At 43.0% G+C, this 15678-nt stretch overlaps 1 protein-coding gene across 4 annotated transcripts in view; it reads right to left on the bottom strand.

Moving 5' to 3' along the window:
* BCL2 (BCL2 apoptosis regulator) overlaps positions 1–15372 on the bottom strand; it is a 168740-nt gene extending 153368 nt beyond the window's left edge. The window contains exons 1-2 of one of the 4 annotated variants that reach the window (XM_057313352.1): positions 14533–15372; positions 13462–14316 (exon numbers count right to left, since the gene is read on the bottom strand). In XM_057313352.1, the coding sequence (XP_057169335.1) occupies positions 13462–14034 (573 nt within the window). In that variant the 5' untranslated portion in view covers positions 14035–14316; positions 14533–15372. The remainder of the gene's footprint in view (positions 1–13461; positions 14317–14532) is intronic. The other 3 variants (XM_057313351.1, XM_048218483.2, XM_026496441.4) reach the window with 3 other exon arrangements.
* Positions 15373–15678: the final 306 nt, after the last annotated feature.

Here is a 15678-nt window from a genome sequence, read left to right as displayed (position 1 = left end):
ATCTCCCATCCATAGCAGCGCCAAGCCCAGAATCTGGCACATGTTGGGGTGCAATCAATTCCTTCCTTCCTCCCAACTTTCAATGACTGGGGCTATTGACCAATGTTGTGATACATGGAAATGGGGGAAATGAAAAGATCAGTAGGGCTAAGGGGGAAAAATGCTCCAAACGTTTTAGCCAAAAATGAAAGTCTTCTCTAACTCTATATTGTGCATGGTAACCCACCTTAAACTGACATACTGGCTGTGTTATTCTAATACATACATTAATTTTAAGGTAGAACATCCTGTTTGCAGCCACTAGCTTTAAAAAGTCATTTAACCTCCTCTGTGTAATCTGCAATACTATTAGAAGAACCCCAGGACTCCTGCAAGAGTTAATAAGCCCCATCAACACTCCTTTCTGTTATATTGTAGTCCCTTATATGGTTAATTATTTGCCTGTTTGCCATGCTAACTTCCTCAAGTCATTGGATTCATGAGAGGTATGAGAGACAGTTCTTGACCACCATGTTTTCTGTTATAGCTTCAGTGCTCTTTTCAATGTTGAATAAATGAGGTTGAACTAACATAGCCACATGCCCTTTAGACACTATGGGAATCTTGCTGATGAAGGCTCCACCACTCTTTAAATTCAATAAGCGCTTTAATCGCCAAGTTTATGTTGCTTACCTAAAGAGGCCAATTTTACAAGTGAATAAAAACAAGTGAATTGCTGGTTAGATGCCAAACAATCAAAAGGACTGTCTACATTCATATAATTCTGCCTGCCCTGTTGTGTCCCAGAACCCTCACGCTGAGTTTCCAGAACTCTCCTGTCCCTCACACTACTGTCCCCTTGGAGGAGTTACCTGCTCGACCCTGCCCAGCTCCCAGGCAAACCCATGGGGTCTTGAGCGAATGTGTGGGCATCAAAAGGCAAGAGGCTGGATGTCCCTCTGCCATGAACATGAAACACCCTTCAAAAGCCAAATCAAAGAAGGGAAAATCACCTGAAACAAAAAACTACATTTTAATTTTCTTGACATTTTTTGAGGTTAAAAAGCAGCAGAGGATACTATTTTTCAAAATTAGATATACTTGCTTAAGTTTCTATTGAGGAATCTGGTGTCCTTGTGAAAACACACCCTGAGAAGCAGCACAGTGTAAAGAAATGACCACTGGACTTTGAATCTGGGAATGAATACCAGCAACTCTGGACTTGCTGGCTTTCCCAAAGCTTTCTCAGATGGTTCTCTCTTTTTGTGGGAATAAACAAATGACAAAAAGGGGTAGGCAGAAAGAAGTGGGAATATAATACCTGCCTTGCCTAGAGTTGTCATGAAGACCAAAGGGGCCAACAGACACCGAATTCCTTTGGAAACTTTAAAATCCTTCGTCAAGGTGAGATCCCACTGTTGGGACTTTTTCACACAGAGAAAAATTCTATGAAAACTGACTCTCAAAACTGAATTCTTTCTTTCTTCAAATACACTTTGGTTAACTGGTCGTTAATGACAATTTATTACAATGTGAATTCTAACAAAATAAAATTTTCAGCTAGGCAGTGCTAATTGAAACAAATGGGAAATAAGAAAAAATGTATTTTCATATATCTCACTACAATGAGGATCATATTCTTTACAAAATGATTATGGAAAAAGAGCACTGTCATTGAAGAAGAAATGAGCTGTGTTCTGAAGCATTCAGTCCATCACTACATCTTCCTAAATAAAAATCTCTCTGTTCTAGTCCTAACCATTGCTCAACGCTATCAGCTTCTTGCTGTCCCTACTACCATTCCTCTAGGTCAGGCACACAGTCTCTTGTTCATTTACTGAGCTAGCCTCTCCCCAGTCTCATAATGGCAGGACCTTTCTAGAATAAACCCCTCCACGGTATCACATCTCTCGCGCTGCCTTTCTGATCTGCGCCCTTGCACTCCTCCCTCCAGCCAGGCTGGACTCCTGGGCACCCGCAGCCCACCACATGCTCTCCCGTCTCTGGCCTTTGTCCCTGCTGGCCACACTTCACTTGTCCCTCCCACTTCTCTAGGTTAGCTCCCGCTGCTCCTTCAGGCTTCAGCCCCCTTTTCTGGGAAGACTTCCTTGACCCTAATAAGTGTCCTTACTATGCTTGTATGTCTTCTCTCCTGGCTCTCCCCAGTCCCTGCTACAGTGGCTGTGTGATGATCTCCACCCTGCAGACTGTGAGCCCTCCCACTTCCCCAGGGCCTGGTCTAAGCATGTGTTCAATTAAAAAAAAAAATGCGTGGGACAAATGAATAACTGATCTCCTGTTCTGTCTGCTTTCATTGTACGATCCGGCACAAGACAAAACAAAACAAAACACCACAGTTATTCTCTAGAAAACACAGAGATGCAACTGGGTCCTTCAGAGTAAGAATGAGGACATCCTTTTCAGTATCATGCCGAGGCAAACAGGTAGAGAGGTCTGAAGGAAGAGTCGAGGGTCTCGACTCATATTAAGTTTCCCCCAAGTCTCCACATTTTAAAACCACTAATTTCCTCATTGCTCATGCCCTTTCAATATTCCTTACAAAGGTATTTTCAATTTCCATTTGACATGTACTTTCATCAGTTAATTTTTAATTGAGCCAAATATTAAATGCTCACATTAACCAGACAAAGCGTGTTTAGCTACTGATTTGCAGTGACAGCTGGTGTTATTCTCACACACAGGCCAAGCATGAAATAGAAAACTAATAACCCCTTAAGTGTGTTCTCAAAGTATCATTTATGGGAAAGAAGACGACTTTCAAAGGAGACTTGTGCAATGGCTGTCATTTTTTTTCCCCGAGCCACAAGCTGTTACAAAGCAGGGAAGCTCATTTTCTCACGGATACGGACAAGCTCAAGAATCCCACTGTCACTGGATGTATTCATTAAGAAGGAATCTGGCAGCAGCGCAGGGGACAGATACTTTGGAGAACGGGCCAATTATCTGGGTGTCCTTTATAATTTGAAGTTTCTGAATTCACTCATAGATAAGCCACTTGAAGAGGGTCTGGCAATGGTAACATAATGCACAGATGGTCACTAAAGAAACGAGAGGGAGGATGGGAGAGAGAAGAGAATTTGCTTGTGGTTTCATTCATGGGGACAAATCTGCAAGCTGACACATCCTTCTTTTTAAAAAGCCCCTGGAGAAGTATGGTCAAGCTTCATTACAAGTAAACAAATCATACAATCTTTCTCAAACAGATGACAAATGATGAGCAATAACACTTTGAGTTTGCTTCATGCCAAGGGATGAGGGTTCTTAAAATACAAATTCCACCAGTTCTTAAAACCACAGAAAGGCAGTGATTCTTGCTTCAAGCAATACAGAGAATTGAGTCCAAAGCTGCCAGGCCAGTGGTTTTTATCCAGGACACCTCTGGTGGTCTTCGCTGGTCAGTGTCTGGAGAAGTAAAATCCTAGGTTCTCTCACCTAGGAGAACACTGAGCTCTACTGACTTCCACCATCAATGGCGGCTTGTTTTTGTGGGAGAAGAACTAGGGGATCATTTATTCCTATGACTTTTATGCTGTAGTTCTCTTATATTGGGGCTATAACACTAATGGGGCGGGACCACCTTGTTCCCACTGTGAGAACCCTGGACAAGCCCTGATTTCTTTAATGATAAGGTGACGAAAACCTCAGACATCGAGACTTCTTTTTTTTTTTTTTTTCACCCAGAGATAAGCATTGTATTTGGTGTCGTTAGACAAGGGAAGTAAAACAAAACAAAACAAAACAAAAACAAAGAAACAAAAAAACCCGCAATCTCCATGGCCCAGGTTATAATGTTGGCAATAAGGGCAGAAATATATGGAGTCCCAGGATATGCCCATATATGAGAGTGTTGTAAAATACTGCAAATAAGCTATGTTAACAAAATTTTTTAACCCAGACACATTTAGGATTTCACCATTTATAAAAGATGAATGATATAATTCTACTCAGTGGTCCCAAATCAATAAGTGGGGATATAATTTTAGTGGAGGATGCTTAGTAACTTAATTTCCCATGAATATATGACCAAGCCAACAATGATGATGAGGTTAGGCCATTCCATCTCTTATCTCCCATCCCTGTCACCTGTCGCCTTGCCCAATCCTTGAATGAAGTCATCTACTCTGAGAAGAAAGTAGGAGACACGCAGAAATGTAGTTAGGGTCTACTTTTAGGTTTTAAATTACGTAGATTTTACTTATCATTAACATTTTTTTTCTGAGGAAAACATTTAAAAAATGCTGTCCTTTTTTCATAACTATTTCTTGGGATTTGGGGGAAAAACATAATCATATTTGTAAAGCTGAGTACTGAAAGAATTTCATTTTTATTTTTTATGAAGGATAACTGATACGTAGCATTAGCTCTAGCTGGACAACGTCAAGACATCAAGACTTCTACTGGGCTTGAACCATGGGACGGAGAGCAGCTAAGCACATAAATAGAGACTGTGTGCGTTTTGTATAAACAGATATAAAGTGACAACCCATAGTCTACTGTCTAATATTAGCCTTAAAGACTTTTATTAAAGTTGCACGTTTAATGTAAAGCAAAATCTAGACTTCTCTTCAAGTATGAATGACACGCTTTTTTCAATTCAGTGATGAGGGATGAAATCAAAACACTTCACGGGTGTCTTTTTTTTCTCATTTCTATTAACAAATCTGTGACATGGGACATTTGGAACACAGACACACACTCTATAGTAAGGAGAGTAGGAGAACATTAGTTGGTTAGGATGAGTTAAATACTCAAAGTGCCTCTTCCAGAATCTTTTATTCATTTATTCATTCAGTAAACAATTATTGTGGGTACCTACGATCTACTCTGCTAGGTACAGGTTAAACAGAATAGGAGAAATATTTTTCTAAATGATGAAGTACCAGTGAAGGAGAACACTAAATTTATAAGATCTCCATAAATGGTGGTTATTATTAGGATGATGGGACAATGCTAATTTGACTCAACTTGCATTATTGTTTAAGTAGGCAAACTGGTAGTGGGAAGTCGAGCTTTGAACAGTTAACTCCCAAGTTAATCACCATGATCCAATCCATAGAAGTCTATGGAGGACTTTTCTGGAAAAGCAGTATGGAATGAGCAGGGGCAGTTAGGACCATGTCTGGAAATGCAAGAAGGAAATGGAAGATCTACCTGGTTTGGGGGGAAAGGCATATTGTAGTCTTGCCCCAAATTCTTTCTTGAGCTCCAGATCCTTAAGGCCAATTGCTAATGGGCATCTCCACTTGGATATCCTACTGGAAACTCAAGTTGAAAATGTCCAAAATGAACTTCATCACATTCATCCCACAAAACAGCAAATGTCCTTATCTTTCCTCTTTCTCTTGAGGACAATAACACTTTTTGAACGAGCTGGGTTTCAGACTTGAGTCTTTTGCTTCTTCAATCTGTTGTCAGTCCTCTGGTTTCCCTTCGGCATCGCCCCCCACATCTGCCCCATCTTTTCCATTCCCCACTCTGCCACCATGGTTCAAACCCCCTACCCAGTCTCCCACTGTCCAGCAATCTTCTGCAAGCCCACATATCCTGCCTTACCTCAGAACCCTTTTGATAATCGTTTTAATGTCAACCAAGTTAAATACAAATCTCTCAACTTAGGACCCAGTCATATCTCATGAGAGAGCTCTACGTCCCAACCAAGTCAGACTCTATTATTCCCACTATTGTCCAATTAGGTCTCATACCTTCCTGTCTGCTCTGACTTCTCCAGGCCAGTTATCTAAAATGCCCTCTCCCCATAGCTCCTACCATCTACCTCCTGCATGAATCTCTTCCAGATCCCCTTCCAGCTGGACCAGATGGCTCCACCCACTAAAGAGTGGCAAAGATTACAGCATCTTACATCTTTTTAGTCCCACTACTGGTTGACAAGTTCCTTGAAGGCAAAGTTGATCTTACACATTTTTTTACTCAACTAAAACACCTGGCATAGAGCCTTGCACATAGTATGCCCTCAGTAAATGTGTTTTCAATGAAAAAAATTAATGTGCATGATACGCGAAATCACAAGATCTTCATAACTCTTTTCATTTCCATCCCTGCCCTTTGTGAGTTAAGTTTTTTGAACAATTGCTCACTTGCCTTGATAAGACTTCTTCATACTGTTTTCTTCCTATACTGTTACTTTAATATTTAGTAAGTGGCTCTGCCTCAATATACTTATAATTTTGTTATTACAAAAACTCAAAACCACCCCAAAAATCTTTCAGTTTTAAAATGAAAGAGAGAGAGAGAGAAAGAAAGAGAGACAGAGAGATGCTAGCAGGAATTCATAAGGGAAATGAGTAGGAGATAGTCCTGAAATTTTAGACTCAGAAGTGCCAATTGGCATATTTATGGACTCGCCTTTTTTTTTCCTTAAGGGATAAAATATCAATCTCTAAAGCTGATGATATAATTTGCAGTCAATTTTATTCCTATTCTAATTGCTCTCTCTCTCTCTCTCTCTATATATATATATATATAGAGAGAGAGAGAGAGAGAGCGAGCAAATAGGCAGTGAATTAAGAGGACTAAGTATCTGTCCCAGATTCTCCTGGAAAATTCAAATGCACCTGAGTGGACTATCGGCTGCAATTCAATTTCAGAGTCACTACATAGGTCCAACATTCACGGTGTTGCCAACTAAAGCAATCTTTGTTCTCAGCCAAGAAGAGATGGAAATAGTCAAGAAGAGACAGCCAGCAACATTGATCCTCTGTCTGGTGCTCTAAGCATTAAAAGTCGCAAACTCTCGATACTTCCACAGCTTAAGAAAAGACAGTTTAAAAGAGAGAAATAGAGTAATTGGAACTGTCACAAGAAAGTCGTATTCGCCTCGATGGAAAATCTCCCTTGAAATACTAAAGCTTCACTTGACGCAGTGGGTCCTCGGGTTGTTTTCAGGAGGCATAGTAAAGAGGAGAGTGGGGTCAGTCATAAGTTTCTGACTCATTATGTGGAAGCCCCAGAGAGCCGATGAGCTGATTATTAACTAAAAATGGAATATGGCTCTATCCCTGACATTCTGAAGGCAAAACAAGGAGCAGGATGAAAACACAAATTTTCCAAACAGTTTCCCAGGGAAGTGCGTGTTCTATGTGTCATGGGGAGGAGAGGTCCACATTCTGCAGAGAAGTTTCTCATAGAATCCTGTCAATCGCCCAAGAAAAATCACCCAAGTCGCTCTCAGTACATTGCTACAAACGGTCACCCCCGCATGGCAGGGACGTTCCCTTTCAAACCGTTTCGGGGGCGGTTGGGGAAGTAGTCTTGAACAGAAGCTATTTTCATTAAGTTAGTTAAAGCTTATTTATGGCTAGAGTATAACCCCCCTAATCTCACATTGCAGAGGTGAGAGCAAGTAAAATTCTGCCGGCAGATCCTATCTGCTCCCCCCGCAAGTGGCTGGAATTCACGATCTCTGGGGGAAAGTGTCGCCTCTGTTGACAGAATCGCGCCTTGCTCCGCTGCCTACAGCAAGACTGGAGTCGAGCTTATAATCTGGCCACAGCCCTTTTCCGCTCCCTCTTGCTGGAATGGAGGCAGAACATTCTTTTCCTCAGGCGAATCCCCCTGCATGTGCTGGGAGAGCACGAGGATCTACATCCAAGAGGCTTCCCGGCAGTGGGATGATGGGCAGGTAGGGGACAGTCATGGGGCAGGGTCCCCATCAGAAATGGCTTTGGAGAGCTAGAAACAATCATGCCATCATCATTCTGATTGAAGGACAGCTGGGTTTATCTGTTGTCTGGCAAGTAAAAATCAGAGAAACAACGTTGGCACCATAGAATTGAGCGTATATCAGAACGAACTGTAAAAGAGAAAAAGCTTTTTTGTAATCTCAGAAGTTTTATAATCTCCATTTAAAGAAAGAGGACCATGAATGCAAGCAGTTAGACAGAACATGACCTGCCCTTCAGGAACACAAACGCTACAGTGGACTAGATATTTCTCTACGCAGAGTTTTGGAAGAGAAGCCTCTTAATAAACCAAACAGTATTATAACCTAAAACAAAAGAAAACAAAAGCTTTTTTTGTAATCTCTCCCAAAGGAAGAGCCCCTCTTCTGTTCAAAATCAACTTGTATTTTTCTGCATACAAGGATGATTTAAGAAAGACAGTTCTTTGAGTTAAGTTATTCTAATTATCCTATTCAAAGTCTTGATTGTCTTTTACATACAAAGAATTAATGAAATACTTAAAAAATAGAGGACAGGTATTTATTAAGTCTTTTTAATATGTATTAAGGCTTCTTAATATGTATTAAGAGTGTTTAATGGGTAAATATTTAACAAGGGAACTCCCCCTGCCTTTCAGTTCTCTTAAGTGTGTGTTGGTATCGTACAGTATTTTTTAAATTATCTACATTTCTCCTCCTATTTTAATCAGATCTAATGCACACATGAACAGCCATATGGTTAGAAGTAACTTTTTTAGAAAAAGATAGAAGTGTATGCAAAATCATATATACTTGGATATTTTTTTTCTTTTTCTCTCTAAATCTGAGAATCTCGGATCATGCTTATAGGGCTGTAACTATGAGTTTACTTAGATACTTACAACACTAGCCCGTGAGGTCACCCAAGGCAGGGGTAAAGCTGTCTTTCCTGTGTCCCCAGCCTAACCCAGGGCCAGGCACATAAAGACTTGCTATCATATCTGTTGAACAACCACCTCAGTCCTTGCATGATTTTCATCATTAATCCTGTTGAGAAGTCAAACACTAATATTGTTTGAATCAAACCAAGAAGAATGAAAGAAAAGCTTGCTAATGCAATAAATTCACGGAGTGGTCTCCTGTATGTAGCTGGGGGAGAGGGTGACCAGCTTGCCCGGTTACAGCTATGCCTGAATAAGGTGATGATATTAGATTACCTTAAAAAGGTTTAACAGAACCTTTGAACCTCAAATACAATCTACCTCTGGGGGGGAAACCTTTCTACTTGTTCGCGACAAAGACAGTGTTGTTTTTCCAGCACAAATGCACTTGTGCCGAGATACTGCTTTGCGGGACTATTACTAAGACACGATGAGTGACCTCGAAATGGGCGTGGGGAGAGCTGAGTGGGAGCGACCACTAGTACCACACACAGCACCCACACACCTGCTTTCTGAGGGAGGTTACCATTCCTCCAAAAAGCGGACTAGGACTAGAAGTAGAGATAAGGAAAAACTCTAAAGAGTTTGCTTTAAAAACAACAACAACAACTTGTGGCTGTTACCTGGCGTTCCGCGTGGCCTCGTGACGTTTAAACAATCTGAAATGTACCAGCTCAATTACGGATTGCTAAAAAGATCAATCAGTTCTCACTAGAAAGCACAGCTAAAAGTAACAGGACGCTCAAAAGAAAGCGATGTTTGCAACAAACATTGAATAGCAATGAAAGCCCTACAACAGAAAAGGGAACTAAGTGAACTATGAAATTTTACAAAGGTCCACAAATACAATCACTCAACAGCACGTGACTTGCAAACTCCAGGGGAGATAATGTAGTGGGTTTTTTTTCTACAGAATAAATTATTGCAGGGAGTCATGTGATTCTTAGCAGGCAGAAAGAAAGATGCACTTTCCCAAGGAAAGTTCATCATTAAATATCTTACTTAAGACTGGATCATCTTCAGACTATTTTTAATCCCTATCATTTCGCTGCCAAAATTGGCCATAAGCAGCTGATACTTGGCCACCAGGAAAATGATGCTTTTTCACTTATTTCGTGCACTGGCACGAGAATCGTATTGCTTTTCAGTTTAATCAAGTGTTTTGGTGGGTCTAGACTGCCAACAGAAGACAGAAACTGCTTGCCGACCAACTAATAAAAAGGAAGCTAACCTCTACTGGATGTGGAGAAGTCAGTTCCTGTCTTCCTAAACCACAAAGACCAAAAGACAAAAGACAAAAAAAAAAGAAAGAAAGAAAGAAAGAAAGAAAGAAAGAAAGAAAAAAAGAAAGAAAGAAAGTCATGCCCCCATCTCATCAACAGAATGAAGCTAATCTCCTATTTAAGCCTTCTCTTTCTCTTAGTAGCCCACACCTCTCTCCTGAGACATGAAGCTGAATGTTGTCCCATTTCTCAGCTTGGAGCGAGCTATCAATTTCACTCACCGTCAATGGGCCCAGATCTCAACACTTTGCCTGCAAGAGCCCCTTCCCCTTGAAGCAATCTCAGTTGAGGCATCTATAGAACTCAAACCGTGTTACAAGGGGGTAAAATAATAACTAATGGAGCTATCAAAAGAGCTAAATCTCATGCCTTTAATTGGAATAGAAAAGCTGTGTTACTTTATTGGGATCAATAATGCCAATACAGATTGTATAGCTATCATGAAAAGCATTCTTGGGAAGACTGAGCTTACAATAATTTATCTCCTCCCTTTTGTTCCAATGTATCTCGTCCAAGGATCAGACCACACCAGTAGACGCCCGGGAAATATTCAGTATTCTAGGTAATACCAGAAACCTGTGAGGCCACTGGAATGAGACACTGAAGGACACACCCCAGATTGTCATTCCTCCTAAAAGATGGCCCCAGGAACCAATGGTAGATAACAGTCAACATCTCAAATTTTTATGTGCACTTGAAAACCTGTATCTCTACTGAACCACAAATTCAGACTCATTAGCTACAGGGTGGAAACTGAGCTTCTGTATCTCTAAGCTCCCAGGTGATGCCCATACTGCTGAATGAACCCCACTTGGGTTAGCAGGGTCTCGGACATTTCCTAGAACTAATACTGCCTTGTACTCCCTCTGTCCTGCTTCTCTCACAATGACTTATTGAAACTTCGGAATAAAGCCACACTCCATTCTGACCCAATTTCTTCTTTAGTCTTTAATGTGTAGGCTCCTGGGACTATCTCTCAGATGCCTCTCCCTCTAAGACGCTGCTTTTCTCCAAGCTATGGAACATGGAATACAAACAGTTTTCCTTAATCTCAGATGGCTGATTTTGCATCAATAGCAGCAAAGAATTGGCTTCGCATCTGAAGTGCCCATTATTATATGTGCAGTAGATGGGCTGAACCACTGAGTTCTAGATGCCACACAAGTCATTGTCAAAGGTCAAAAGAATGTACTAGCTCTCTCCTGAAACTTGACCGTTAGCATTCAGAGTACTTTACACTGTAAGACGCAACACAGTACTATGGATGCAACCCTGCCTGACTGGTGCAAATTTCGGGGGAGATCTGTCTGTATGCCATATGCCTAAACTAGACATTTCGATTAATCATGCCCATTTCAAAGACTAGGTAAATCATCTGTAACTCTCCAATACTACCACTTTGATTCCAAAGTACCCAATTATGATTACATTTCCTGATACATACTTTTTTTTGGCCAAATTCCTTTGTTTTCCTATACAGTCATCCATCTACATGTTGTTCTGAAAACAACCCATTTTATCATCAGCTATTTATATCTCTATATGATTTATCTTTACCCTGAGAGGTTTTGTCAAAAAAAATTTTTTATCATGTTCTACAATATGTCATCGTGGTTTGGCATCATAAAATACAGCCTCGACATGTATCAATCTCAGATACCTGTTGACCACAGAGATAGGCTCTACTATGAAGACTCTATTTTGAAAGGAGTTAAAAGTGAGCCTTCATTTAAAAAGTAAACTCAATTGCATGAGATGTTAACAAAACAAAGGCCAAGGTTCTATCTTAATTTCTATCATAAGCATATGTCTGTTTCCTAGCTTTTTATTAAATTTCTTAACAGATGACAATTACCACCTCGGATTTCATTCAAAGAGAAAGAAAATTTGGAAGTATTTTTTTCATAAAAATATGAACTGTCAAATCAGTTTTACTTTGGTCTTAAAAAGACCCTTTTGGAGTCTGGAACTCTCTACCTTTTTGGTTATGGTGGTTAAAAATAAAACCACCTACTTAACCAAACATTTAACAAAAATATCCTTTTACCCTTTAGTGAATTCTTCCAGAATTACTAAAGACCTGACAATACAGGACCTCGAAAAGACAATTCACGAAGAGCATTTTACATGTTAGAAATTTAAATGGGGCTATTTTACTTTTAAACACTGAACAGTGGCATTGAAATTTTGTCAACTTTGATCAAATAGGATCAGATTTTCATGTCAGCCATCTACTTTCTTGGCTTTTTCTCTTTTTTTGGCCTTAATATTAGCACGCTTGTAAACTGTAGTAAAATATGTAATATGCTTCTTGAAATTGAATCCACTTGTAGTCATTTCTAGGCCTATAAAATAATAACATCAGAAATTCTCCCTAGAGACTATACAAGGAAGGACTGCGTTGCGTTCTTTTCCAAAAAGAATTCTTCACATTAAAACAAAAAGTCTGAAAAAATTTCAGACAAGTTTTGTCTTTTTACTTTTTCATAAATTAGTAATTTTACTGATACGATGCAGATCTCAATTACGGTTCTTCAGTCTTAGGGTCTGGACCCCGTCCCCCAAAGAATCACACAAAACAATACCTTTATGACAATGTGATGGAAGCTCTGTCTAGCACTAGAAAAACATTCACCTCACAGATGTTCTTCAAAGCCACAGGCATCGATCGCTACAACTAAAGTCAGAGCCTGAGAGAATCCACAGCTGAGAATCAATGCTTCTACGCTTTCTACAGACATTGTAGATGCAAGTTTTTTCAGCAGAGGAGACCACCAAATGATGTGGACTCTAGATGGTGAAAAGTAAAAGATACTAAAATAACAGTAAATTTTAAAATCATACACCGGGTATAGAAATAGAACGCAAAACACGCAGCCAGGACAAATTATGTCACTGATGAGATCAAGTATTCATGGCCCAGTGGTCTTCAAGACAGTCATGCCCACTGGGAACTACGTGGCACACGCCACAGGATGGAGTTTGTGGACTATCGGAAAGTCAACTTACCTCTTTACAAACACATCTAAGTTTTCCAGGGAAAGGGGCTACACTGAATTTCCTCTTAGGGTAGATCTTACCAAGTGAGTCAGAAAAGGCATGCCCTTGGTCCTCTGGTGGAGTCTGTTCTTCTAATTGGGTAGTTCCCAAATTGTAGTACAAATAAGAAACCCCCAGGGGAACGTGTTTAAGATGTGGATTGCCAACACAACCTAGAGTCTAGCTCATGAGTAGTCCCGGCGTTTGGGGGGAGAGCATCTTTAGACCCCCAGTTTGCGAAACCCTGAAGGGATACCATTTATCCCGAGATCCACTGGATAGCAAAACCTGGATCTTTAAGCCTCGACGGCTGGCAAGCAAGGAAAACACTTCTGGCAAGAAGGAATCATCAACGATAGCGTTGGCAGGGGGAGCTCTGTATGGGGGGGGGAGTCGGAGGGAAGGAGGCAACCTGATTTTATTTCCCTGGCTCATCAGTTTGCCCTTGGCCCAAGAGCCCACCCACACTCCAACCACGGATTCTCAGCCTCAGATTTGAAACGTGCAGCCCAGACGCACATTCAAGCGGACGTGCACCTACCCAGCCTCCGTTGTCCTGGATCCAGGTGTGCAGGTGCCGGTTCAGGTACTCAGTCATCCACAGGGCAATGTTGTCCACCAGGGGCGACATCTCCCGGTTGACGCTCTCCACACACATGACCCCACCGAACTCAAAGAAGGCCACAATCCTCCCCCAGTTCACCCCATCCCTGAAGAGCTCCTCCACCACCGTGGCAAAGCGTCCCCTTGCGGTGAAGGGTGTCAGGTGCAGCTGGCTGGACATCTCCGCGAAGTCGCGGCGGTAGCGACGGGAGAAGTCATCGCCGGCCTGGCGCAGGGTCAGGTGGACCACAGGTGGCACGGGGCTGAGCGCAGGGCCCGCGGCGGCGGCGGCGGCGGCGGGGGCGGCCGGGGGCGGTAGCGGCGAGGTCCTGGCGGGCGCGGGGGTGAGCCCAGGCTGGGAGGAGAAGATGCCCGGCGCGGGGGCGGCCCCCGGGGGCGCGGCGCCCGCGTCTCCGGCATCCCACTCGTAGCCCCTCTGCGACAGCTTATAGTGGATGTACTTCATCACTATCTCCCGGTTATCATACCCTGTTCTCCCAGCGTGCGCCATCCTTCCCCCGAGGAAAAGCAGCCGGGTACCAGCAGCACCTCTTGCCCCTGCTCCCGCCCCACGGCCCCGAAAGAAAGAATAGTTATAATCCAGCTATTTTATTGGATGTGCTTTGCATTCTTGGATGAGGGGGTGTCTTCAGTCACGCGGAACACTTGATTCTGGTGTTTCCCTCTTGGCATGAGATGCAGGAAATTTTTACTTAAATTCCTTTCGGATCTTTATTTCATGAGGCACATTATTATTAATTATTGTTCATATCAGTCTACTTCCTCTGCGATGCTGAAAGGTCAAAAAAGAAAACTAAGTCAAAATCAGGTGCATTTTCCTTTATACACTGGGTGAAAGAACGCAGGGCATACACACTACAAGTTACACAGCTAAAAAGAATGTATTAAACTGCCTGGAAATTAACTTACTCGAATGCACTTAAAGTTAAAATCTTAAGTGTTTCCAATGAAAGTTACATTAAACCAATTTCCTGTGCAAAGAACTTACTTGTATTTTTTAAGGACAGCATGATCCTCTGTCAAGTTTCCTTTTTTGTGAAAACAAAACAAATGCATAAGGCAAAGATTCCATCAATCTTCAGAACTCTCCAGTTACAGCTGCTTTGAAACTTCCAAATGAATCAGGAGTTGGGGGACGGAGGGTAAAAAATTAGGAGAATTTCCAATTTGATTCCCAGACTTCTCCTTCACAGAAATGTCAATCTGTAGGAATCCCAATCGGAGATCTCAAGAGCACGAGAAAAAAAAAAAAAAAAAAAAGGCAGCGGCGGCGGCAGATGAATTACAATTTTCAGTCCGGTATTTGCAGAAGTCCTGTGATTTTCCCCTTCTCGGCAATTTACACACGCACACACACGCGCGGGCACAGACATGGATCTCTATCCGCGGGACCGCTTCACTCCTCCACGGGAGACAGACAGGGACCGGGGGCCGGCGGACGAGCCGGGCACGGGGGCAGGAATCCTCTTCTGATTAAACTCCGAACAGCAAATGCATTTTCCGAAAAGCTGCTTAATAAATGAAGGCTGGACGCGCCCGGCCCGCCGGTGCCGAGCGCGAGAAGCCCGCGCTGTGTGTGGTGCGGCGAGGGGTGGGGAGAAGGAGGTGGTGGGGGAGGGTTTTATTTTTTCCCTCTTTTCCTAAAAAGGATGACTGCTACGAAGTTCTCCCCCCTGGACCCCCTCTTCCGCTGCACCCCACCGGCGCACCCCGCCTCCGGGCTGCGCACCCTTTCTCCTCCTCCTGCTTCTGCGCGGCGGCGCTGGCGGCGGCCGCCCCCTCCGCGCTCCCGCCGCGCACCCGCTCCGGGCGATGACGGCCGCGCCGGCGGGGAGGGCCCGGCGCCCGGCACCTTCTCTGGCAGCGGCGGCGGCGGCGGCGGCTGGGCGGGGAAACCGAGAACCGCGGGCGGGAGCGCGGCGGGCGGGGGAGGGGGCGGGGAGGAAGGGGGCGGGCGCGGGGCGGGGGGGCCTGGCCTCTTCATTCTCTGTAACCGACTGGTTTCCTGTACGTACGTCACACGGTTCATTCAAAAAAAGAAGAAAGAAAGAGCCCTCCTCGGAGCCGCCCCGCCGCCCCTCCGCCCCGCTCCCCTTCCCGGGTTAAAGGAGCCGCGGCCGGGCCGGGAGCGGCG

The sequence above is a fragment of the Ursus arctos genome, unplaced genomic scaffold (assembly GCF_023065955.2).
Source record: "Ursus arctos isolate Adak ecotype North America unplaced genomic scaffold, UrsArc2.0 scaffold_17, whole genome shotgun sequence".
Classification (NCBI taxonomy): domain Eukaryota; kingdom Metazoa; phylum Chordata; class Mammalia; order Carnivora; family Ursidae; genus Ursus; species Ursus arctos.
The sequence above is the reverse complement of the archived record's forward strand: the minus strand, read 5'-3'. Positions and strand labels throughout refer to the sequence as shown.